The sequence below is a fragment of the Polistes dominula genome, unplaced genomic scaffold, assembly GCF_049000335.1.
Source record: "Polistes dominula isolate Pdom_NZ unplaced genomic scaffold, Pdom_raw_medaka contig_73, whole genome shotgun sequence".
In the NCBI taxonomy this organism is placed as follows: Eukaryota; Metazoa; Arthropoda; class Insecta; order Hymenoptera; family Vespidae; genus Polistes; species Polistes dominula.
Genome location: NW_028300951.1, coordinates 4,381,740 through 4,406,208, shown reverse-complemented (window position 1 = coordinate 4,406,208; position 24,469 = coordinate 4,381,740). Strand labels below are relative to the sequence as shown.

Here is a 24,469-nt window from a genome sequence, read left to right as displayed (position 1 = left end):
TTTCGAACGTTTAATACATTCTCAAACACACAGAACTAATTTTTGTAATACTTGTCACGAATACTTGATTTGCAGTCGTTACTGCCTCTCACTTCGAATGGAAAGAAACTCACATCGCGTGTCTCCTTTTGGCTTGGGTTTTACGTCTAACTAACGTAAGCATGTATACATATATCGTTGAAATTCGATGGGCGATGTCTACAAATGCGGGAGCTTAGACTCCCGCAAAGATTCTCTTTCTATCTCTCTATTTCTCCCTCTCTCTCTCTCTCTCTCTATCTTTATCACTCTTTTTCCTCTAATATTTTACACGCCTTAACTTTTCCTGTGATCTTCTTGTACGAGTCCTCCTTTAACGAGCTGACTCAGAACTTAGGCGCGTTCTTCTACTCTTTATGCCACAATCATTTTCAACGAGAATGACGAGTGACGAGAACGAAGACGACAATGTCGTTGCCACTGCCTTCGAGCTTCCTAACTTCAACTAACTTATTATGAAAGAGAGAGAGAGAGAGAGAGAGAGAAATAGAGAGACGCGTTAATTGATTCCAATTCTGATTAATTGCCGTAGTAAAAAGATGATATTTGTCTCTCAGTATTTTCAAATTAGACCTCAAATTTTTTTTCTTTTTATTATTATTATTATTATTATTATTTTTTTATATCTTTAAAATCAAAGATTTACAAAAAAAAAAAAAAAATCATAATTATGTACATATTTCAGTGATCATCATTATTTTTTATTTGATGAGTACACCTCTTGATATATAAATTTCAAAGAACAAATTTTAATTCCTTATCTTAATATTAAAGGGTACGTAATAATATAGTTTGTATTTAAATAAAATATAAAAATATATTTTTTTTAATACTTTTTCTATTTTTGTTGAAAAAATGATCATTAATGAATTTCCCAAGGTGCTTTGCCTCTAAATTTTTCCAATGGTTTAGAATATACTTTGTTTCCAATTTCGGTTAATTCTGGCCATGGATCGGTTTTTGCTAATTCCGCCTCAGCGTCCACTTCCTTATAAATTGTTTTTCGTATTTCCTTGTAATAAGAATATTATATTAGAATATATTCAATTGATAAAAAAGAAAAAAGAAATCAAAAATAAATGTTATACAATTTTAGTGTATTTATGTTAGAATATTTACGTCTACTTCTTGTTGGGTTTTAAGTCCGTTATCAACGAGAAGTTTGTTGAAAAGCAAGATAGGATCTTGTTCGATTTGTACGGATTTAATTTCATCTCTGGAACGATATCCAACACCAGAATCGCTCATGCTATGTCCATAATAACGATAAGTATCTACTTCTAAGATAATTGGACCATTACGAATTGCATAATCTCTCGCAAATATTATAGCTTCTCGAACGTCAATAACTTTCATTCCATCGACCTATTTAGACAATTAATTATCTTAACTTTGATCTTGATTCCTTTAGATCCCATCATTATAATATTAATGTATAGGAGATCAATGGGTTGGATGATTACTTTTATACCAGGTATTAAGTCACCACGAGTATAGAACTTTGTATTAGCTGAATGACGATGGATCGATGTACCCATTGCATATTGATTATTTTCACAGATATAGACAGCAGGAAGATTCCATAATTTTGATATGTTCCATGCCTCAAATATTTGACCTTGACAGGCTGCACCATCACCGTATAACGAAATGGATACTCCGTCGATGCCGTTGTATTTATGGGCAAATGCGAGGCCTGTACCTATCGGTATCTTTTTTTATACATAAAATATGTTCGTTAGGATTTTCTTATAAAAAACTAAGAAATAATTAATAGTTATTGACTATGAAGTCTAATTACGTTTGACGAACTAATTGGAATAAATCTTTGAAATGCACTTCTCGAAAATAAATTAATTGAAAGGAATAGTTGTACAAAAAAATGTTTCAAATTGAGACAAATCAAAATATAATATTAAATAATAATAATATTTGTTTACTAGCCTATTATTCACCTGTCCACCGACGATCCCTTCACCCCCATAAAATTTAGGTGCATACATATGCATCGATCCACCTTTGCCTTTAGCAGTACCAGTTTTACGCCCCATTAATTCAGCGAGAACTGTACGAGCAGATGCACCAAAAACCACTGCGAAACCATGACAGCGATAACCCGTTATCAGAATATCGTTTTCTTTTAAAGCCATTTTGCAGCCAACTGCTACAGCTTCCTAAAAATATTTTTTATTGCATTAATTAGATATATTTTGAATCATATAATATCACAGAATTTGATTGTTTCTCGGACTCACTTGACCTGCGTACAAATGACAAAATCCATTGATCAATCGTGATCTGTACATTTCAGCAGCTTTAGCTTCCATTCTTCGTATATAATTCATTGTTTTCAAAGCAAAAGTTGCATCTTCATCGTGCAAGGTTACCTTTTGCGGTGGTCCTTTCTCTAATCTATACAGATCATAAGTCTGTAAATGGGCAAGAGGATCTTCGTTAATTAAATGAATCAACTGTTATCGATGGGATACATCCATCGACGTTATCAATCCAAATCACAATGTCGAGATCTCGAGGAACACCCCTTGACCTATGTGTTAACTCGTAAGATGAAGTTTTTATTGAATTTATTATCTGATCAATGACGTAATTTTACCATTTCTACAGTCGCTTCTTTTGCCATGTCACGATTGAACAATAGGGTCATCCATGGTTTGTTTAGAAGTAAATGTATATTTTTAACACGATACATATTTATCTTTAATTAATTTATAATATTGTTAAAAATATATCTCAATACCGTTTTTAATAAAATTAAAATCTTCTTTCATTTGAAATGGTAGAAAATTAATTTATTAAACAAAAAAAATTAATAATAATTATAGTAATAATAAGAAGGAGAAGCAATGTGCAAATAATTATCCTCTGAAAACATTTATGGATATGTAGATATATCGAAAGAAATCGATTTTATAACGATACCGATAGTAATATATTTAAGATCTATGATTTAATTATAGATTATTTGACTGTCTTTGTCAAAGCTTTTGTCTTTCTTCTATTGAAAGTAAAAGATAAAGGATTGTGGATGGTATTACTGACGTTAGACCATATATGAACATATGAATAGATGGAATTTTACAGTTATCAATAGTTCTCCCTTACATGATGACTGTAATTATAATCAATACTAAGAGAATCGTTAATGAGTTAAGACTATTATCATATGCACTGTAAAGAGTGGACTTTTCTTAATACTATGCTTTGTAGTGTATCACTACTGATATATCATTCCTTTGTTGTAATACCGAAAGCTATAATGCTAACGTATAGCTACATATATTCATTCATAAAAACTTTACGCAATAATTTAGAAAATTCAGTTTAAACGAAAAATTGATTAACATTTTTATTTCGAATTTAATTATAAGAAACTTACATTTTAGTAATAACTTAAGTAAAATAAACAGAAGAACCTAAGATAATTAATATTTAAGTTTATCAATAAATAAGTAAATGTATAGTACACAACACGTTGGTAATTAATTTTTTAAACACAAAATAATAAAAATGATTAAATAAATGCTTTAACGAAGCATTTTTATCTCACATTAGTAAACTGAAACATTATTGATAACTAAACGATATAATATAGTATTTTACTTACGATAGGTCTACTTTTACACTTAAAAGGAAAATGATCAAAGAATTTTATTATTCATCATAGAAAAGTCTGTAAATGCAGGCAAGTATATAATTATCGACGTATCCCTTTCTAGCTATTAATGTTTCTAAGAGAATCGTAAATGAAAATACTACTATCGAACTGTTTGGAGTGACTATGAGAAGAATAGTCAAGGAAAAGGGTTTTTTAATTTTTAGTATATTCTTGACATTCTATGAAAGTGATGGATTTCTTTGACGGTCGTAACTATGTGATAAATAAAGCCATGCTATCCTTATTGGGCCAATGGCCTTATCAATCGACTAGAATTAAATACATCGGTTTGGTGATGGTATTTTTATTAGCTGGAACCCAAATAATAGCAAAGGTGTTAGTTTTTTCTTTCTTTTTTATATTATTGTCAAGAGAATATATAACGTAGATCGGAGAGATAGATTTAAGGGGACCTTCTACTCTGAGCACCTAAAAAAAAGGCTATTTTCGCGAATTTTTTCCAAGAAAACTATAAAAGATATCGATATAAAAGTTGTTGGGTTTGTTAAATTGAGTCTTAAACTATATAAATGAATTTTTATTTTTTCATTTTAATTAATTTTTTATTGCAAAAACAGTAGTATAAAAAAACACCTTAAAACTTTAGTGCTTTGGTAGCTCTATCAGAACTTGAGAATGGCTTACCTGAAACATAAAAGTAAAATGGTTTTATATTCTGTATGACTTCAGCTACAAAGTGACAGTTTTATATAAAAATTTTATCAATAAATAAAAAAATGGTTGACAAATTACAAAAAAAACGTAAATTTGTTCTTTTTTTTCATTGTTTTTGACTAAAAATAAATAGTAAAAATTAAAATATAAGAAAAAACTCTCCGTCACTTTGTTACAGCTCATGTGTAGAATATGTGGATTAAATTTTATAAGAATCGGTTTACTGGTTCGTGAGATACGATGGAGCTAGTGTTTCAAAACATAGTTTGGAGATAAATGCGTTTAAAGTTTTTTTTTACTCAAAATCGTTAAAAATTCTTACCTAAACTTAATCTGCGACGCCTGGACCGTACAATAGACCTTCTTCTTGTTCATATTCTTCAATTTCTTCCAGTCTTGCCTTCTTCCACTTTGATCTAGCATTTTTTGAGCACTCAGAGCTTCGACGGTTCGCAGATTCGATACGTCGGTCGTCGCGTCTTTTAGCAAAGTCGATCGCTCCTGGCCCTAGTTTCATGCCCATCGTTTCCATTATCTTCATCACTGTTCGAAATCCTTTGTTGAAGATACATGCTGAATCTTTGCACGCAATTTCAACAACTTTTTTGCCGTTAAACACGTGTTTAGGTGCGATGTGCCTTAGATTTGAGGTACTTTCACCAGTCGATGAAACACTTAGAATGCTTCGGCTTGGCATCAGTCGAAATTTTGTGGTAGTATCCTGCCCAAATCTCGTTACGCATATCCTATGAAGAAATCAAATTTCTTCTGACTGCTAAGCCGTAGATCTCTGAGAGTGCTTTCATCAATTTGATTGTAAATTTTTAGTTTTTACTTCAGGAACTTTTTTCACAACAGTCATTTTTCTCTTCACTACTGTTTTTGCTACAGTTCTTATTTTTTTTTTGGCGGTTCGGCGTTTTTCTTTTAAATTTTCTTCTTTTGTATGAGAGCTTTTCTTGCCTTAGAAGCGCGCTTAAAAATATGTTTTGTCACATGCAAAATACACTTCAACTTTTTAACAATGAAATCTTTACCGTATGGATGATAATAAAGCAGCATTTTAAAAGTCTTGGAGTTTCCGTAGCTGATATAAGAACCGTGCGCGCCAAACGCTCAGGAGAGCGGTCCGAGATAGTAACGTTCAGGCAGCAAAAAAATGTAGTTAGAGACATCGGATCTTTTTGAAATTTTAACACAATATTTCTACATATATATACATTCGAAAAATGTAAAAAAAAAAAAAAAAAAATTTTTTTAAAATTGCAGAGTAGAAGGTCCCCTTAATTGAAAATAACTAACGATATTTTTGATAAATACTTCAATTCAATTGGTTTTTTATACATCCTTGTATGCTTTACTCTAGATATGCGCTATCGTATCGTATGGAAATATAACTATGAAAGACGTGGCACCACTTTTTGCCGATTCTCAAGCAATGATCAGATTTCTTACTAATGCAATGCAAGGAAAAAAGGTATATAATATTTATGTTATTATCTTGTTAATAAAAGAATTTTTTAAACATATTTTTTGTAACCTAATAAAATAATTGTGAGTAGATTTGTTAATATAATTTATTTGAACGTTTTAATTAAGTAGTGAACAGGAGGTGATTCTACACTAAAAATGCGTCCTTGACGAATTTTTTAACCTTATTTTTCTCCATTACAAAGCTTTATACAAATATTTTTTATTTCACACTTTTAATCTTCAATCATTTCTCATTTCAATCTAGTTTATCATGTATAGTTAACCCTTCTCGCTTGTAACATCAGTTTTAGGAAATTCTACATATTCACAAATATAAATCACTATTATTTATTTATGATATTGAAATATATAAATTTACTTTATTTATCTAAATATGAAAATTATTAACTACAGATGAAAATACTTCTAAATCGTATGCAAACAGATTATTCTTTATTTACTAAAGATGGTGAAAAGGAAATAATGGTAGAGTATGCCAAAAATGGAAGAAAATTTACTATTGTGTACATAGGTAATTAATATTACTTTGAGATTATCCGTTTAAGAAAATTACTTTTTATAATGTTTACGCATATTGTATTTTTCCATAGGTTTTTTATTTATATCAATGCTACATTTTATGATTCCACCATTAAAATCTATTATTTTGAGTAGCATGAACGGAACGACAGAACGACCATTTATACATCACGTTGAATATTTTGTCGATCCACAAAAATATTATTATTTTATAATCATTCATTCGTACATGATTATTTTTATTTGTGCTTTTACGATTGCCACGATGGACACTATGTTCGTGGTATTTGTGCAACACGCTTGTGGATTATTTAGAGCTCTAGGGTAGAATCCTTAAAATTCTATACGTAAAATCTGTATGATTATAAAATTATTATTAACTAAGACTAACATTATGCAATACCTTACTGCATAAAAATGTACAAAACATTTAGAAAATGAATAATAATTGTTGTAGGTATAAACTTTGTCATATAGTCGATGATGACGACTCGGAAATAAATTTAAATTCTTCGAAATTAAATGATAAGTATTATAAAAATATTTCAGAATGCGTTCGTAGACATCAAAAGGCAATAGAGTTTGTATTTTTATATATTTGTTCTATTATTATTATTTGTATAAGATTAAAGAAGCGGTAATGATATAATTATTTGATGTTATTAAGTTATTGATTTTTTTAATGAAGGTTTGCTGATTTATTGGAATCATATTACACGACATCATTTTTTCTTCAATCAGGACTTAGCATGATTGCAATGAGTGTTACTAGTTTCCAGGTATATTTACAGTAAAAATATTCTGCATCAATTAGTAATTTATATTAATTTTATTTGAATATAGGCCATTCTAAATGTCAATGAAACCAAACAGTTTTTTCAACAAATGTGTATTTGTTATACGACATTAATTCGTATTTTATTTGCATGTGTGAATGGTCAACGACTTATCGATCATAGTTCTCAAATGCATGAGTATCTGTGAGTAGATCCGATTTTTCTCTTTTTTCAAATTCAATGTTTTTTAAAATCGTTTCGCATATTTACTTTATAATTTATTTTCATCGGTTACAGAATAAATTTCAAATGGTATCAAACATCTCTACAAACAAGAAAAGAAATTTATTTTATGTTAATTAGATCACGAGTACCTTGTATGCTAACTACCGCTAAAATGTTTAACTTATCAATGGAAACATTTAGTTCTGTAAGAATGATTATTCTTTGTAAATTTTATATAAAAAAAAATTGTTTTTTTATAATTCTAACTAGATCTTTTTTGTTAAAGATCGTTAGTACATCCATCTCATACTTTACTGTATTGCGATCAATGCAGTAAAATTTGGAAAAATATAATAATACCTCTACACATATAAATTATATTTAATTAGTAAAAATATTTTCAAAAATTTATAGTATAATCTTCTTTGCATACCTCCAAAGTTTATTTTTATTTTCTATATTTATCAATATGTATACTTAATTAAGAGTTTTAATGGATCGACAATGAAATAAAAAAATTATAATAATATTTATTGTTAGTAAAAATTTTACAATTTTTGATAAATTAAAACCATATGATAGACATTTGTATAGCATTAGATTAAATTTGAAGAACTAATAATTATCTTGCATAAAGCAAATATGAACAAATAATAAGAATGACAAGCAATGTGCAAATAATTATCTTTGGAAAACATTTATGCATATGTAGATATAATGAAAGAAATCGATTTTATAACGATACCGATAGTAATATACTTAAGATCTATGATTTAAATGTAAATTATATGACTGTCTTTGTCAAAGCTTTTATCTTTCTTCTATTGAAGGTAAAAGATAAAGGATTGTGGATGGTATTACTGACGTTAGACCATATATGAACATATAAATGGATATAATTTTACAGTTATCAATAGTTCTCCCTTACATGATGACTGTAATTATAATCAATACTAAGAGAATCGTTAATGAGTTAAGACTATTATCATATGCACTGTAAAGAGTGGACTTTTCTTAATACTATGCTTTGTAGTGTATCACTACTGATATATCATTCCTTTGTTGTAATAACGAAAGCTATAATGCTAACGTATAGCTACATATATTCATTCATAAAAACTTTACGCAATAATTTAGAAAATTCAGTTTAAACGAAAAATTGATTAACATTTTTATTTCGAATTTAGTTTTAAGAAACTTACATTTTAGTAATAACTTAAGTAAAATAAACAGAAGAACCTAAGATAATTAATATTTAAGTTTATCAATAAATAAGTAAATGTATAGTACACAACACGTTGGTAATTAATTTTTTAAACACAAAATAATAAAAATGATTAAATAAATGCTTTAACGAAGCATTTTTATCTCACATTAGTAAACTGAAACATTATTGATAACTAAACGATATAATATAGTATTTTACTTACGATAGGTCTACTTTTACACTTAAAAGGAAAATGATCAAAGAATTTTATTATTCATCATAGAAAAGTCTGTAAATGCAGGCAAGTATATAATTATCGACGTATCCCTTTCTAGCTATTAATGTTACTAAGAGAATCGTTAATGAAAATACTACTATTGAACTGTTTGGAGTGACTATGAGAAGAATAGTCAAGGAAAAGGGTTTTTTAATTTTTAGTATATTCTTGACATTCTATGAAAGTGATGGATTTCTTTGACGGTCGTCACTATGCGATAAATAAAGCCATGCTATCCTTATTGGGCCAATGGCCTTATCAATCGACTAGAATTAAATACATCGGTTTGGTGACGTTATTTTTATTGGCTGGAACCCAAATTATAGCTAAGGTGTTAGTTTTTTCTTTCTTTTTTATATTATTGCCAAGAGAATATATAACGTAAATCGGAGAGATAGATTTAATTAAAAATAACTAACGTTATTTTTAATAAATATTTTGATTCAATTGGTTTTTTATGCATTCTTGTATTCTTTACTCCAGATATGCGCTATCGTAACTTCATTTAGGCATAGAAATAAAATTCTAGACAACATGGCACCACTTTTTGCTGATTTCCTTGCAATAATTAAATTTGTTAATAATGCAATTCAAGGAGAAAAGGTATGTAACATTTATGTTATTATCTTGTTAATAAAACAAACTTTTTATCAAATTTTTGTAACCTAATGAAATAATTGTAAGTAGATTGGTTATTAACCAAAATTATTTATCTGAACGTTTTAATTAAGTAGCGAACAGAAGGTGATTCTACATAAAAATTGTGTGCTTGACGAATTTTAAAACTTATTTTTCTCTAATACAAAGCTTTATACGAATAATTTTCATTTCACATGTTCAACGTAATTCATCATGTAAAATTACCCCTTCTCGCTTGTAACACCAGTCTTAAGAGATTTTATATATTTACAAATATAAATCTCTATTAAATATTTATGATACTAAAATATACAAATCTACTTTACTTATCTAAATATGGAAATTATTAACTACAGATGAAAATACTTCTAAATCGTATGCAAACAGATTATTCTTTATTTACTACAGATGGTGAAAAGGAAATAATGGTAGAGTATGCTAAATATGGTAGAAAATTTACTATTGTGTACACAGGTAATTAATATTACCTTGAGATTATCCGTTTCAGAAAATTTCTTATTATAATTTTTACGCATATTGTATTTTTCAATAGGTTTTTTATTTATATCAATGCTACAATTTATGATTCCACCATTGAAATCTATTATTTTGAGTAGCATGAATGGAACGACAGAACGACCATTTATACATCACGTTGAATATTTTGTCGATCCACAAAAATATTATTATTTTATAATCATTCATTCGTACATGATTATTTTTATTTGTGCTTTTACGATTGCCACAATGGACACTATGTTCGTGGTATTTGTTCAACATGCTTGTGGATTATTTAGAGCTCTAGGGTAGAATCCTTAAAATTCTATACGTAAAATCTGTATGATTATAAAATTATTATTAACTAAGACTAACATTATGGAATACCTTACTGCATAAAAATGTACAAAACATTTACAAAATGAATAATAATTGTTGTAGGTATAAACTTTGTCATATAGTCGATGATGACGACTCGGAAATAAATTTAAATTCTTCGAAATTAAATGATAAGTATTATAAAAATATTTCAGAATGCGTTCGTAGACATCAAAAGGCAATAGAGTTTGTATTTTTATATATTTGTTCTATTATTATTATTTGTATAAGATTTAAGAAGCGGTAATGATATAATTATTTGATGTTATTAAGTTATTGGTTTTTTTAATGAAGGTTTGCCGATTTATTGGAATCATATTACACGACATCATTTTTTCTTCAATCAGGACTTAGCATGATTGGAATGAGTGTTACTGGTCTCCAGGTATATTTGGAATAAAATATTCTTCATTTATTAGTACTTTTCAATTATAAGCAACCACCCTAAAACATTTCTTATTCTAAAATATTTGTGATTATTGTTGTAATTTATATTAATTTTATTTGAATATAGGCCATTCTAAATGTCAATGAACCCAAACAGTTTTTTCAACAAATGTGTGTTTGTTATACGACATTAATTCTTATTTTATTTGAATGTGTAAATGGTCAACGACTTATCGATCATAGTAATCAAATGCATGAGTATCTGTGAGTAGATCTGATTTTTTTCTGTTTTCAAATTCAATGTTTTTTAAAATCGTTTCGCATATTTACTTTATATTTTATTTTCATTGGTTACAGAATAAATTTCAAATGGTATCAAACATCTCTACCAACAAGAAAAGAAATTTATTTTATGTTAATTAGATCACGAGTACCTTGTATGCTAACTACCGCTAAAATGTTTAACATATCAATGGAAACATTTAGTTCTGTAAGAATGATTATTCTTTGTAAATTTTATATAAAAAAAAATTGTTTTTTTATAATTCTAACTTGATCTTTTTTGTTAAAGATCGTTAGTACATCGATCTCATACTTTACTGTATTGCGATCAATGCAGTAAAATTTGGAAAAATATAATAATACCTCTACACATATAAATTATATTTAATTAGTAAAAATATTTTCAAAAATTTATAGTATAATCTTCTTTGCATACCTCCAAAGTTTATTTTTATTTTCTATATTTATCAATATGTATACTTAATTAAGAGTTTTAATGGATCGACAATGAAATAAAAAAATTATAATAATATTTATTGTTAGTAAAAATTTTACAATTTTTGATAAATTAAAACCATATGATAGACATTTGTATAGCATTAGATTAAATTTGAAGAACTAATAATTATCTTGCATAAAGCAAATATGTTCAAATAATAAGAATGACAAGCAATGTGCAAATAATTATTCTTTGAAAACATTTATGCATATGTAGATATAATGAAAGAAATCGATTTTATAACGATACCGATAGTAATATACTTAAGATCTATGATTTAATTGTAAATTATTTGACTGTCTTTGTCAAAGCTTTTATCTTTCTTCTATTGAAGGTAAAAGATAAAGGATTGTGAATGGTATTACTGACGTTAGACCATATATGAACATATAAATGGATGTAATTTTACAGTTATCAATAGTTCTCCCTTACATGATGACTGTAATTATAATCAATACTAAGAGAATCGTTAATGAGTTAAGACTATTATCATATGCACTGTAAAGAGTGGACTTTTCTTAATACTATGCTTTGTAGTGTATCACTACTGATATATCATTCCTTTGTTGTAATAACGAAAGCTATAATTCTAACGTATAGCTACATATATTCATTCATAAAAACTTTACTCAATAATTTAGAAAATTCAGTTAAAACGAAAAATTGATTAACATTTTTATTTCGAATTTAGTTTTAAGAAACTTACACTTTAGTAATAACTTAAGTAATAAACAGAAGAACCTAACATAAATAATATTTAACTTTATCAATAAATAAATAAATGTATAGTACACAACACGTTCGTAATTAATTTTTAACTACAAAATAATAAAAATGATTAAATAAATGCTTTAACGAAGCATTTTTATCTCACATTAGCAAACTGAAACATTATTGATAACTAAACGATATAATATAGTATTTTACTTACGATAGGTCTACTTTTACACTTAAAAGGAAAATGATCAAAGAATTTTATTATTCATCATAGAAAAGTCTGTAAATGCAGGCAAGTATATAATTATCGACGTATCCCTTTCTAGCTATTAATGTTACTAAGAGAATCGTAAATGAAAATACTACTATCGAACTGTTTGGAGTGACTATGAGAAGAATAGTGAAGGAAAAGGGTTTTTTAATCTTTAGTATATTCTTGACATTCTATGTAAGTGATGGATTTCTTTGACGGTCGTCACTATGCGATAAATAAAGCCATGCTATCCTTATTGGGCCAATGGCCTTATCAATCGACTAGAATTAAATACATCGGTTTGGTGACGTTATTTTTATTGGCTGGAACCCAAATTATAGCTAAGGTGTTAGTTTTTTCTTTCTTTTTTATATTATTGCCAAGAGAATATATAGCGTAAATCGAAGAGATAGATTTAATTGAAAATAACTAACGTTATTTTTAATAAATACTTTAATTCAATTGGTTTTTTATACATGCTTGTATGCTTTACTCTAGATATGCGCTATCGTAACTTCATTTAAGCATAGAAATATAATTCTAGACGACATGGCACCACTTTTTGCTGATTCTATTGCAATAATCAAATTTGTTAATAATGCAATTCAAGGAAGAAAGGTATGAAATATTGATATTATTAATTTGTTAATAAAACAATTTTTTAATCACATTTTTGTAACTTATAAAATAATTGTGAGTAGATATGCTAATATAATTTATTTGAACGTTTTAATTAAGTAGCGAACAGGTGGTGATTTTACACTAATAATGCGTCCTTGAAGAATTTTAAAACCCTACTTTTCTCCATTACAAAGCTTTATACGAATATTTCTCATTTAACATTTTTTATTTTCAATCATTTCTCATTTCAATCTAGCTTATCATGAAGAATTAACCCTTCTCGCTTGTAATACCAGTCTTAAGAGATTCTACATATTCGCAAATATAAATCTTTATTATATATTTATGATATTGAAATATATAAATCTACTTTACTTATCTAAATAGGAAAATTATTAACTACAGATGAAAATACTTCTAAATCGTATGCAAACAGATTATTCTTTATTCGCTATAGATGGTGAAATGAAAATTATGGTAGAGTATGCCAAATATGGAAGAAAATTTACTATTGTGTATATAGGTAATTAATATTAGTTTGAAATTATTCGTTAAAGAGAATTTCTTTTTATAATGTTTACGCATATTTTATTTTTCAATAGGTCTTTTTTTATATCAATGCTACAATTTATGATTCCACCATTGAAATCTATTATTTTGAGTAGCATGAATGGAACGACAGAACGACCATTTATACATCACGTTGAATATTTTGTCGATCCACAAAAATATTATTATTTTATAATCATTCATTCGTACATGATTATTTTTATTTGTGCTTTTACGATTGCCACGATGGACACTATGTTAGTGGTATTTGTCCAACACGCTTGTGGATTATTTAGAGCTCTAGGGTAGAATCCTTAAAATTCTATACGTAAAATCTGTATGATTATAAAATTATTATTAACTAAGACTAACATTATGGAATACCTTACTGCATAAAAATGTACAAAACATTTACAAAATGAATAATAATTGTTGTAGGTATAAACTTTGTCATATAGTCGATGATGACGACTCGGAAATAAATTTAAATTCTTCGAAATTAAATGATAAGTATTATAAAAAAATTTCAAAATGCGTTCGTAGTCATCAAAGGGCAATAGAGTTTGTATTTTTATATATTTGTTCTATTATTATTATTTGTATAAGATTTAAGAAGCGGTAATGATATAATTATTTGATATTATTAAGTTATTGGTTTTTTTAATGAAGGTTTGCCGATTTATTGGAATCATATTACACGACATCATTTTTTCTTCAATCAGGACTTAGCATGATTGGAATGAGTGTTACTGGTCTCCAGGTATATTTGGAATGAAAATATTCTTCATTTATTAGTACTTTTCAATTATAAGCAACCACCCTAAAACATTTCTTATTCTAAAATATTTGTGATTATTGTTGTAATTTATATTAATTTTATTTGAATATAGGCCATTCTAAATGTCAATGAACCCAAACAGTTTTTTCAACAAATGTGTGTTTGTTATACGACGTTAATTCATATTTTATTTGAATGTGTGAATGGTCAACGACTTATCGATCATAGTAATCAAATGCATGAGTATCTGTGAGTAGATCAGATTTTTTTCTTTTTTCAAATTCAATGTTTTTTAAAATCGTTTCGCATATTTACTTTATAATTTATTTTCATCGGTTACAGAATAAATTTCAAATGGTATCAAACATCTCTACCAACAAGAAAAAAAAATTTATTTTATGTTAATTAGATCACGAGTGCCTTGTATGCTAACTGCCGCTAAAATGTTTAACATATCAATGGAAACATTTAGTTCTGTAAGAATGATTATTTTTTGTAAATTTTATTTAAAAAAAAAGTTGTTTTTTTATAATTCTAACTTGATCTTTTTTGTTAAAGATCGTTCGTACATCGATCTCATACTTTACTGTTTTGCGATCAATGCAGTAAAATTTGGAAAAATTTAATAATACATACACATACACATTATATTTAATTAGTAAAATTATTTTGAAAAATTTATATTATAATCTTCTTTGCATATTTCCAAAGTTTTTTTTTATTTTCAATATTTATCAATATGTGTACCTAATTAAGAGTTTTAATTGAAAGACAATGAAATCAAATATAATTATTGTGCAAAAAACAAATATGAACAAATAACACGAAGTTATTATAAATAGCAAAAACAACAACTTCATGTTTTAGTTTACTTTTGGACATTTGAAATTTGTTCTAGCTTGTTAACCCCTCAAAATTATACTAACCTCTTATTTGGAATACTTATATGAAAAGATGTTTTTTGCATAAAAAATTAAATATAAAAGAAAATTAAAAAAAAGGAAAAAAACATCAAAATATCAAAATGAACCTGGATTATGATATAAAAGAAAGAGTTTCTAAGTTGGAGAGCATGGGTAGAAAAATTTGTTCAGATTTACGTAATCTTCAAAAGGAACGAATTATACTTTCTCGAGAAGCCAAATGTCTTTTGAACAAATTTGAAAAAGGAGAAGCTCTACAGAATCGTTATAAAACTACGGTTATTTTTCACAATTAATTCTTTTTATCTTGTAATTTATGATAGATATTTTCTACTCTAACAACTAATCTCGCAGAATAGTGAAGATAAACCCTGCAGTTGTGCAGTTTGGGAAAATGATTTAAGAAAAGACGATGAAGACAACGTTGAAGATTCTACAAAATCATCGATCATGCAAAACGAAGAATTTTATAATTGTACAAATTTCTGCGATGACTGTTGCCAACACAGCGTTCCACGACATGATTGTAATACGGTTTGCAAGTATTTAATTTCGAGGTATAATTATTCATTTATAATATCTAACAATATTTTCTATATTTTTTTTATTCAATAATATCTATTTTTCTTTGAAATTGTTTTATAGATGTAATAAATATGACGAACCATTTGACTTTGATCATTTAATAAAAGATATTGATAACTCTTATATCGATGATAACGTTACAATTGAAGACGAAATTGATGATAATCATTTTAATAATTTAAATGAACTAATTAGGTATTGCGAGTCATCTCATTTGTATAATTTATGTATGCTTTACGAGGACAATGATATGGAGGATACTGTTGTGTTATCGACGATCGATCCAAAATTGCATTTTAATAGGTCAACCAAAACTAACACGAAAGAATTAATAGAAAGAGAAAGAGGCGGTGGAGGCAAATCTGATTCCGAATCAATAACGATTGAAAATTTATCGAATCAATCGATTTGTACCTGCGGATGTGATTTATGTGCGCTTCGTAACAAACACGGTAACAAACCTCCTTGTTATAAAAGACACGAAGAAGAAATTTATTCTTTTTCCGACATTGATCAGGAAGATGACTTGTTATTAAACAATACAACTTGTTTGGAATTGCCAGAAATTAGTCAAGTAACGATAATATGAATTTTTCACAGGAAAAAATAAAACACACACAAAAAAAAAAAGAAACGGAAACTATAAATATTAAAAAATATATTTGTGCAATGTTTCATTTTTCTTATTGCAATATTATGTATTATTTTTATTTGTAGTATTGTAGAATTGGCAAGTTACGAGAAGCATTGGAAAAATTAAAGAATCGTAACCACATATTGAGGAAATTATTGAAAAATCGGAAATGTATTTTGATTGATCCGATGAGGCAAGAAACAAACTGTACATTTACTTCGTCTTATTTCAAGCAGTATGATGTTAATAACAATGGAAATATAATCCAACAAAAGCATGAAGAAGATAAAAGTAACAAAATTACAAACGATCTCGTCGCAATGTTAAAGATTCTTCAAAGCAAATGTCGAATCAAAGATGGAATGATCGTAACTTTGGCAGACGAATTTAAAAGATGTGCTGAATCAGAAAGAATTCAAAGAACTCTTCAAAAATTGGCCGAACTTGATCTCGATCGTCAGATCATCGATTTCGATCGTTCAACATTATGGAAGTATTTAATATCAGAGATCGAATATTTTTATCCAGATAAACAACAAAATATCATCCACAAAAAAGGACATCGAAATGAGTTTACAATTGGTTCATTGATACTTATTCTTATTTTTCTTTCTAATAATAAGATTCAATTATGGCGAATTCAATGCGTCGCCATGCTTTTTCTTCGTACTACTAACAACATCTGTTGCCGAATTTATGAACTTATTCGAAATTTTGTTTGCAATAATATCATAGTATTTATTATAAAATGTTGCATATATTTATGGAATATTTTTTTACCATCAATCGATTGTTGTACTTTTAGAATCTCTTCGATAAATTTCGCATACGATATTGTCCTTTTTATCAACAATTATTTTCCTTGGTCAATTGATATACTTATTTATGAAATTATTATGATCCTTTTTGTATGGTACTTGATACACATTTATCGTGTATGTAATATCGCCTCAATATCTTAATGATATAGCCCACTTTTTTTTCCAATTTATAATCGAAATTATATAGTAAAAAATAATTATTCATTAATCCATTTATTATATTTCATTTTTGGTACTTTTAATATTAATTTAAGTAATGATTATTTCGTAACAAGTAAATCACTATTTTATATTATTTATATACATTAAATAGGAAATTAAGCATGAATAAGTTATGGAAAATCTTTAACGAAAAATTATAAAAGCTAATCTTTTTTCAGCTTATAAAATAAAACAATTTCATTAACGATTGCATCCTAATCCTAGAATTTATTTATTTATAAATGATATAATGACAACAGTTATAATATACTACTTAAAAACAATTAGATAATCAAAAAGTATTATTTAACTAAATATTTTTAGCAACTTATTATAACGCATATGTTTGTTTATATGCATTTTTACTTATAATAATTATATATTACGGAAGTAACAATATTCTGTTTAAATAATATCAATCTATAACTACATATTATTGTTGGTGTTACTATTATTATTTTAAAATATGTTCAATATTCGATTAATTATGTTGTGACATCGTATTATCGTGAGAAAAATAAGGAATTTCGGTTATGTCTTCAAGGACAGTTTCTAAAGGACTTTTTAATGGAATTTGCCATAGATTTCTAATAGAATTCGAATGATGATAACGTTTAAAACTTCTTTCAAGATTTGTATAAGTTTGTTGATACCGTTTATCGTGTTTTATAAAAACATTATCAAAAGACGTACGTTGGGTTGCCCTAATCAATGCAGATTTTCTTAATGCAGTGCTCGATAAAAATCTTTGTGATTCCTTGTTTCTAATTTCTTGCCTATGATGATAAAAATTGTTCAATATTGAAATGGTTAAATGAATAAATAAGTTATGTCGATATTTTCAATATTTTGTATGCAACACACGATTTAAGTGTTGAAACGATATTGCACAAATGAATTCATTATACATGAATTTTTGCATGGACGACCCGTATTTGAGTCATTAGTAACGAAAGGAATATATCATAAAATATTATATAATATACTATTAAATATAACGTTAGAATTTGTATTATAAAAACTTCTAATATTTATTAATCCATATAAAATATTTCAAATTTCGACATTTTTATATTTATTTCACCAATCCAAAAAGTATTATCGTGCATATACAGGGTAATTTACCAGCTATTTACGTGGCAAGAGCTGGTAAATTACCCTGTATATTTTTGTATTATATAATTTACTTTTTTGATAAAGCAGCATTATGTTGGTTATTAGAAAAATTCGATTCATCCATAACATTTTTTTCTGATACTTGTAAAATATCGAATATATCGGATCTTCCTTGTTTTATTGATCTCTGTCGTAAAGTATTGCTTTTGACGTTGTTTGATAAAAACACTTTACTAGAGACCTGTTTCGACGATTGATTGAAAGTAAAAATAATTAGAAAGGAAATTTCATATAATTTTATTACCTTTTGATATATGCGAGGTATTGCTTTATCCTTAATGTAAGTAAAAGTTGAGGATATTCGTTTATCTTTCAAATTTTCCACCTGTCCTTTATTATCGTTTAAACTTTTTGAAATCTCAGCAATCGATTGAAACTTTTGAAATGATCGAAGAAAGGAATCCAAAGGTTTTGCAAGGATATCGCAAGTCGTACCGGACGTCTATTGTTTAAAATTTATAAAATGTATATTTAATCAAAAAGATTATGTTACACATTACATTAGTGCAAATAACGAGTATCATCGAAGCTAACGGCCCGGCCTCAGTAACGAAACAATTGATGTGACAATTTTGTTGTTAAATAGAAATTAAAGTTATCTTTTTAAATGGAAAAAAAAGGATGGCACGTGGGTGCCATCCCCCCTCCCTTTGTGGACGAATCGTTAACGTCGCTTGTTTTGTTGCTGAGGCCTGGCCCGTTAGGCTTTGATGATACTCGTTATTTGCACCAATGTAGTGTGTGTGTATGCAGCGTAACGAGCTAACGCTTTGATGAGGAGATGAGTGTCATGGCGAGCGAATTGTAGAGCTCTGTGTGTAACCATGAGGGACTCGATCTGCCGATGCTAGGTAAGTCGTAACGAGGAGATGAGTGCTATGGCGAGCGAAGTATAGCTGAACCATGGGGACTCGATCTGCCGATGCTGGTAGTCGTAAGGGAGTCAAGCGTGTGTCTCTACCGCTTGAGCTATTGAGGGACTACCGGTTAGGTAATAAACGAATTGGAAATATAAGCTACCTCTCGTGTATTATAAATAATTTTTTTTTTTGAAGTGAAAATTTCCTTAAAATGGAAGTGAGTTAAAAAAAAATGCAACGAAAAAGCGACAGGTAACGATAAACAAAACAAATAAATTCGATGAAACGAAAAGAACGGCTACGTTAGTAAGAAGAGAAAAAGAGATAAACATATAAGATTCAGCCTGCGAGAGAATGAGACACAATATAGCTATACAATTTCGTCTATTCTCGGTCTCCTCTTTGTAAGGTGCTTCGTAGTCCCCACTCCTGGCTTCTAACCTTTGTATATGTGTGTGTTTGTGTATGATTGCATACTACGAAGCGAGGGCTCATATTATTTCACTTCTAACGTGTGTGATCTGCACACATGATTTCATCATTATGATATCAACGAAAGTAATTTTCTTTTACGAAAGAAATGAGAACGCATGAAAAAAAGCATATTACGTTTCTTAGGAACTGTCATTAAATCACGATCATTCTTTGATCTAGATAAAACAAGCTTTCTTTTACGCGAAGGATAAAGAAATCTACGTGTGAACGGATCGGTTCGCATGGCGCGAAATTCCGAAGATATCTGCGCATGTTCCGAACGAAGGAAATACTCTATAGCTTCTTTCCACCATCGACGAATGTCCTTTTTTTTAATGTTTCGTGCTCGTAACGAAGAATAATTTTCACAATGCATGAAATGTCGTATGAATCGAGAACACGATTTTCTTGCGTGTCGTTGAATCGAAGAATGCGTTGGCATCATTAAACGATAGATGTCGATCTGTGACACACATATAAATATGAATTTTGTTTTCTTTCGTACTTTTCTTTTAATTTTTACTTTTTTTTTTTTTATTATTAACTAGGAATCATTCGAACATCCTTCGAACTTCTACCAGTCAATATCAAATTTTTTCCATTTCAAATTATTAAGGGTTAGTAACTTAATACGTAATATAGTTAATTCTTTTTTTTTAGGTCAACATACCTTACGTTTAACGCGCTGAGCAGGTACAATTATCGGTTGGGTTGCCGTTACGATCGGTTTCGACGTACTTTGTTCCTTATTCGTGTCACCAAAAAGGCCCTTAGATTCTGCTACTTTGATCATAAACAAAGAATCGAACTGCATCATTTCTTTTCGCTTGATTACAGCCATAAAACATCCTGGTTCTAAGATCTTAGTACTATTCCTACCATAAATTTCGTCGAAACTTCGAACTTCGAATAAATCACTTTTCGGTACCTATATAATATGAACATAAAACATCATAAATATATATATAAGTTTTAATAAAAAAAATTAAATATTTAAAATAAATATATAAATTTATGGTTTATTAATTATGTGGTCAAATAAAAAAATAATAGGTGCATTACCAATAAGTATCTAACAATATAAGTTTTAATCAATTAGAACAAAATGTTAATGAATATTTCAATAAATAATATTTAATAGAAAAATTATTTTTAAGAAAGAAAAGACAAGGTCTTACATTGATATTACAATATGTCTTAGAAGACAGTATCTCGTCCTCTTCGTGTTGATTTACTTTGTCTGCGTGACAGGAGTCAGTAATAGAAGTTTCCTTAAATTGTTCTTCATCCTTCGAATGATTTTTACCTCGTAAGAATTGCTTAGTTGACATTTTAGTTATATTATTCTGTCCTTGTTTTTCTTTCAATACAATTTTTTTCTTCGGCTAATTAAATTAAAGACTTATTATAAAGTATCAATAACGTGATGTTATTTATTAAATATTTAAAATAAAATTCGACAAATTCTTACCAAACATTCATGAATATATTTTTCCGTAGCTAATTGATTAGCATAATCTACAACTTGCTGTACCATTTTAGTTGTTTCAGCCGGTAAAACAGTATGTACTTCGTAAATTAGAAATTGCACGTTTGGTCTTGTTAAAGCGTACTTCAAAGTAGTCAATTGTTCGGTTAAAACGGCATGAGTTTTGGAAAGTTCATCGTCGGTATTAGTTAATGATTCTAATAATTTGGTATCACCACCACGAGCAACAACGAGATCAACAATATCCTTGACTCCGATGTAACTGGATGGTGGTGTAGCTAAAACAACAGTAGCTCTATCTATTTCAACCGATGGGGGTGGAGAAATATATCTGAAATTATTATTCAAAATAACATATATCAATTTTCTTTTAATAATTTTCAAAAAATCGACAAAATGTTGATCACATCAAATGCGAATTACTTTTCCGAAAATACTCGACATTGTTGTAAAGTAATTCCAAGCTTTTTTAAATAATCTTCGTATTCGTAACGACGATCACCTGTGCCAAAGGCTAAAAGTCTACCAGCACCTTCTATACTTGATAAAAGTTCCGCTAAATATCCCGTATGACGTGGTGCTATAGAATGAGTTAAAACTACGGGACCACATAATCGACCTATTCGCATAGCTTCAGCTATGGCAGCTGCTCCAAGACATAACGATCGTTCCTATAAAAAATATATAATAAAGAATCAATTAATCAGTTTGTCGAATAATTATAATTAGAATATATTTACCAAAAATATAAATCGATGTTCACGAACGAGACTGGAACAAGCAACCCTCTCGCGTGCTTTCTCGTGTATGTTAATTACTTTTGGACAAAACGAATCGAAAACATAAATATTCTCATCCAATTCAGCAACTTCACAATTTTCACATAGTTCTAATTGAACTTTATTTGATAATTCCTTGATCAATTCTTTTTTACTTATGCTACCGTTAGATGTGTTGATCCAACCAGAAGCAATAGCACTTTCTTCAGACCAAACAATACCTTCGCCACTGCGCAGATGTTTCGGCAATAGCTTATCTATTTATATTATTTTTCAGATAAATAAGTTCGTTTATATTTTAAAATAAACTAATTATTATCATAACTTAGAATAGATTGTTATGATTAATATTAATATTAATTTACCAAGTGTAAGTGCTGATTCAGCTATTCGCAAACGAGACATACTGGCTGCTAAATGTGTCCTAACTTCTAATAAAGCATTCTCGATGTTTTTCAAACCAATTGCCTAAACATTGATGTTTTAAAAAATAAAATAAAAAATAATGAGATTAACCAATTTCATAGATATTTATTTATGATATATATATACTTTAAAAATTCGGTCTCGTGTCTTGATAGTAACGATATCACCGCGTCTGGAAAACTTTCTTCCTTGCATATCGTACAGCAATAACCAGACGATCCTTTCACGATTTTTTAATTCATGATTACGCGACCAGAATCCAATATCTTGCAGAACGTAATTCAGAACATTTTTATCTAAAGAAAAGAAAATAACAGAATAATTAATACCTATAAAGAAAATATTATTGATGGATACTAATTTTTAATATTATATTCCTAATATTTTGTACAAAAGAAAATAATGATCAAAAGATTGGATAAATAAAAGATTTCTTCTTTGTTTCTTTGTTTTTCTAATTAGATAACTTACATCGTAAAACATCGTATACAAGTCCAAATACGCGTCTCATCTCAGCTTCGTTGGAATAAAAAGGCTGACTTTCTTCCTTATTTTCAAGTACTTTAGCTGCTAACAAAATATCTTCGATACGCCATCCTGGTTCGATGTAAGTTTCTGTCATAGAACCATTGGAACTAAATGTTGCTAACAAACTACTCGAATCATCCTCCTTCAATATTTTAGCTTTAACGATTCGTTCCAATTTTCCTGGACTCCATTCGTAATCTTGGGGGTCCTTTAATTTCGTTCCCTTTTCATCCTTTCTTCTTGTTTCCACCATTATCGAGGATGTAGAAATTAATTTGCATCAGAGTCAACGTACTACATTGTTCAAAACTTTTAAAAGACTAATTTATCTTCTCTAAAAAGATACATGTTTTAAGAGAGAGATCACATTTAAACTTGCAATTTGTATAAATAATTATTAAAGACTCGACTCTCTGTTCTTAATTAGGTTCTATTTAAAATATTACATAAATATTAGTTATTTTATTTACATTAAAAAAAATATATTTTATTTACAATTAGATACACAATTAGTTTTGCATCAGAATCTTCGTATTACATTAAACTTATTTAAAAGATATCAAATATTGATGAATATATCGAATGTCAGGAATTTTGTAATCATTTAAACTGAAACATTTCGCTAAAATCATTGGTTATTACTGCATACTAACCTGTAACATTTATACCTTCAACATTTAGTTTTATTTAAAAAAACTAAATCAATATACGAATTAAATTCCATTATTTTCAAAATTATTTTTACAATTGGGAATTAATTTAATGAATATTTAATTATGGCTTCTACGAAGAACTGCACGTGACCATACGGTTATAAAATTATTCATAATGACAGATTTTAAACATTTTTGACAGCATCAAGTATATGATAAATAACATAAGAATGTTAACAAAAATATAATTCTATTCGGCTTTATTGTTTAAATATCATATTTCGTGCATCTCTCTCATTCTTATCGTAAATAAATGTGTTTGTATTGATTTATGAATATTAATGAAATAAAAGTTAAACATCCTTACTCCAATTCAATTATTTCAACGTCTCTTTCTCGTTGTAATTCAACCAGTTTGTAATAAACTTGAT

The 24,469-nt window shown here is 28.1% G+C and overlaps 5 protein-coding genes across 5 annotated transcripts; 4 read left to right on the top strand and 1 right to left on the bottom strand.

The window, feature by feature from the left end:
* Nucleotides 1-652: 652 nt before the first annotated feature.
* LOC107063843 (uncharacterized) lies at nt 653-24,399 on the bottom strand. Its single transcript, XM_089172013.1, has 13 exons — nt 23,329-24,399; nt 22,984-23,153; nt 22,797-22,899; nt 22,393-22,688; nt 22,076-22,323; nt 21,635-21,983; nt 21,342-21,548; nt 20,834-21,091; nt 2,295-2,468; nt 1,995-2,213; nt 1,503-1,751; nt 1,159-1,404; nt 653-1,051 (listed from the first exon to the last, which is right to left on the bottom strand). The coding sequence occupies exons 1-13, from the start codon at nt 23,636-23,638 to the stop codon at nt 902-904; spliced, it is 2,979 nt and encodes a 992-aa protein (XP_089028139.1). The 5' UTR covers nt 23,639-24,399; the 3' UTR covers nt 653-901.
* LOC107063844 (odorant receptor 13a-like) lies at nt 5,746-7,822 on the top strand. Its single transcript, XM_089172025.1, has 7 exons — nt 5,746-5,867; nt 6,278-6,395; nt 6,475-6,727; nt 6,861-6,983; nt 7,092-7,182; nt 7,247-7,383; nt 7,477-7,822. The coding sequence occupies exons 1-7, from the start codon at nt 5,790-5,792 to the stop codon at nt 7,739-7,741; spliced, it is 1,065 nt and encodes a 354-aa protein (XP_089028151.1). The 5' UTR covers nt 5,746-5,789; the 3' UTR covers nt 7,742-7,822.
* On the top strand, nt 7,924-11,302 carry LOC149032650 (uncharacterized). Its single transcript, XM_089172346.1, has 5 exons — nt 7,924-9,269; nt 9,398-9,491; nt 9,884-9,991; nt 10,059-10,333; nt 10,698-11,302. The coding sequence occupies exons 1-5, from the start codon at nt 9,067-9,069 to the stop codon at nt 10,801-10,803; spliced, it is 786 nt and encodes a 261-aa protein (XP_089028472.1). The 5' UTR covers nt 7,924-9,066; the 3' UTR covers nt 10,804-11,302.
* LOC149032649 (uncharacterized) lies at nt 11,378-15,129 on the top strand. Its single transcript, XM_089172345.1, is given in 7 exon segments — nt 11,378-12,937; nt 13,072-13,159; nt 13,733-14,016; nt 14,381-14,483; nt 14,602-14,738; nt 14,832-14,871; nt 14,873-15,129. Coding segments are annotated over 7 exon segments (1,089 nt in total). The 5' UTR covers nt 11,378-12,743; the 3' UTR covers nt 15,116-15,129.
* Nucleotides 15,500-16,849, top strand: LOC149032648 (uncharacterized). Its single transcript, XM_089172024.1, has 3 exons — nt 15,500-15,690; nt 15,767-15,969; nt 16,058-16,849. Exons 1-3 carry the CDS (start codon nt 15,514-15,516, stop codon nt 16,584-16,586), a joined length of 909 nt encoding a protein of 302 aa, XP_089028150.1. The 5' UTR covers nt 15,500-15,513; the 3' UTR covers nt 16,587-16,849.
* Nucleotides 24,400-24,469: the final 70 nt, after the last annotated feature.

Excerpts from the sequence above, each read along its gene's own strand:
- LOC149032650 (XM_089172346.1), top strand. The coding sequence starts at position 9,067 with ATGAAAGTGATGGATTTCTTTGACGGTCGTCACTATGCGATAAATAAA. Across the intron at positions 9,492-9,883 it reads ATGCAATTCAAGGAGAAAAG|ATGAAAATACTTCTAAATCG; the intron begins GTATGTAACATT and ends TATTAACTACAG. Across the intron at positions 10,334-10,697 it reads GGATTATTTAGAGCTCTAGG|GTTTGCCGATTTATTGGAAT; the intron begins GTAGAATCCTTA and ends TTTTTAATGAAG.
- LOC107063843 (XM_089172013.1), bottom strand. The coding sequence starts at position 23,638 with ATGGTGGAAACAAGAAGAAAGGATGAAAAGGGAACGAAATTAAAGGAC. Across the intron at positions 22,900-22,983 it reads CACGAGACCGAATTTTTAAA|GCAATTGGTTTGAAAAACAT; the intron begins GTATATATATAT and ends ATCAATGTTTAG. Across the intron at positions 2,214-2,294 it reads GTCATTTGTACGCAGGTCAA|GAAGCTGTAGCAGTTGGCTG; the intron begins GTGAGTCCGAGA and ends AAATATTTTTAG.
- LOC149032648 (XM_089172024.1), top strand. The coding sequence starts at position 15,514 with ATGAACCTGGATTATGATATAAAAGAAAGAGTTTCTAAGTTGGAGAGC. Across the intron at positions 15,691-15,766 it reads AGAATCGTTATAAAACTACG|AATAGTGAAGATAAACCCTG; the intron begins GTTATTTTTCAC and ends CTAATCTCGCAG. Across the intron at positions 15,970-16,057 it reads TGCAAGTATTTAATTTCGAG|ATGTAATAAATATGACGAAC; the intron begins GTATAATTATTC and ends ATTGTTTTATAG.
- LOC107063844 (XM_089172025.1), top strand. The coding sequence starts at position 5,790 with ATGAAAGACGTGGCACCACTTTTTGCCGATTCTCAAGCAATGATCAGA. Across the intron at positions 6,728-6,860 it reads GGATTATTTAGAGCTCTAGG|GTATAAACTTTGTCATATAG; the intron begins GTAGAATCCTTA and ends TAATTGTTGTAG. Across the intron at positions 7,183-7,246 it reads TGAGTGTTACTAGTTTCCAG|GCCATTCTAAATGTCAATGA; the intron begins GTATATTTACAG and ends ATTTGAATATAG.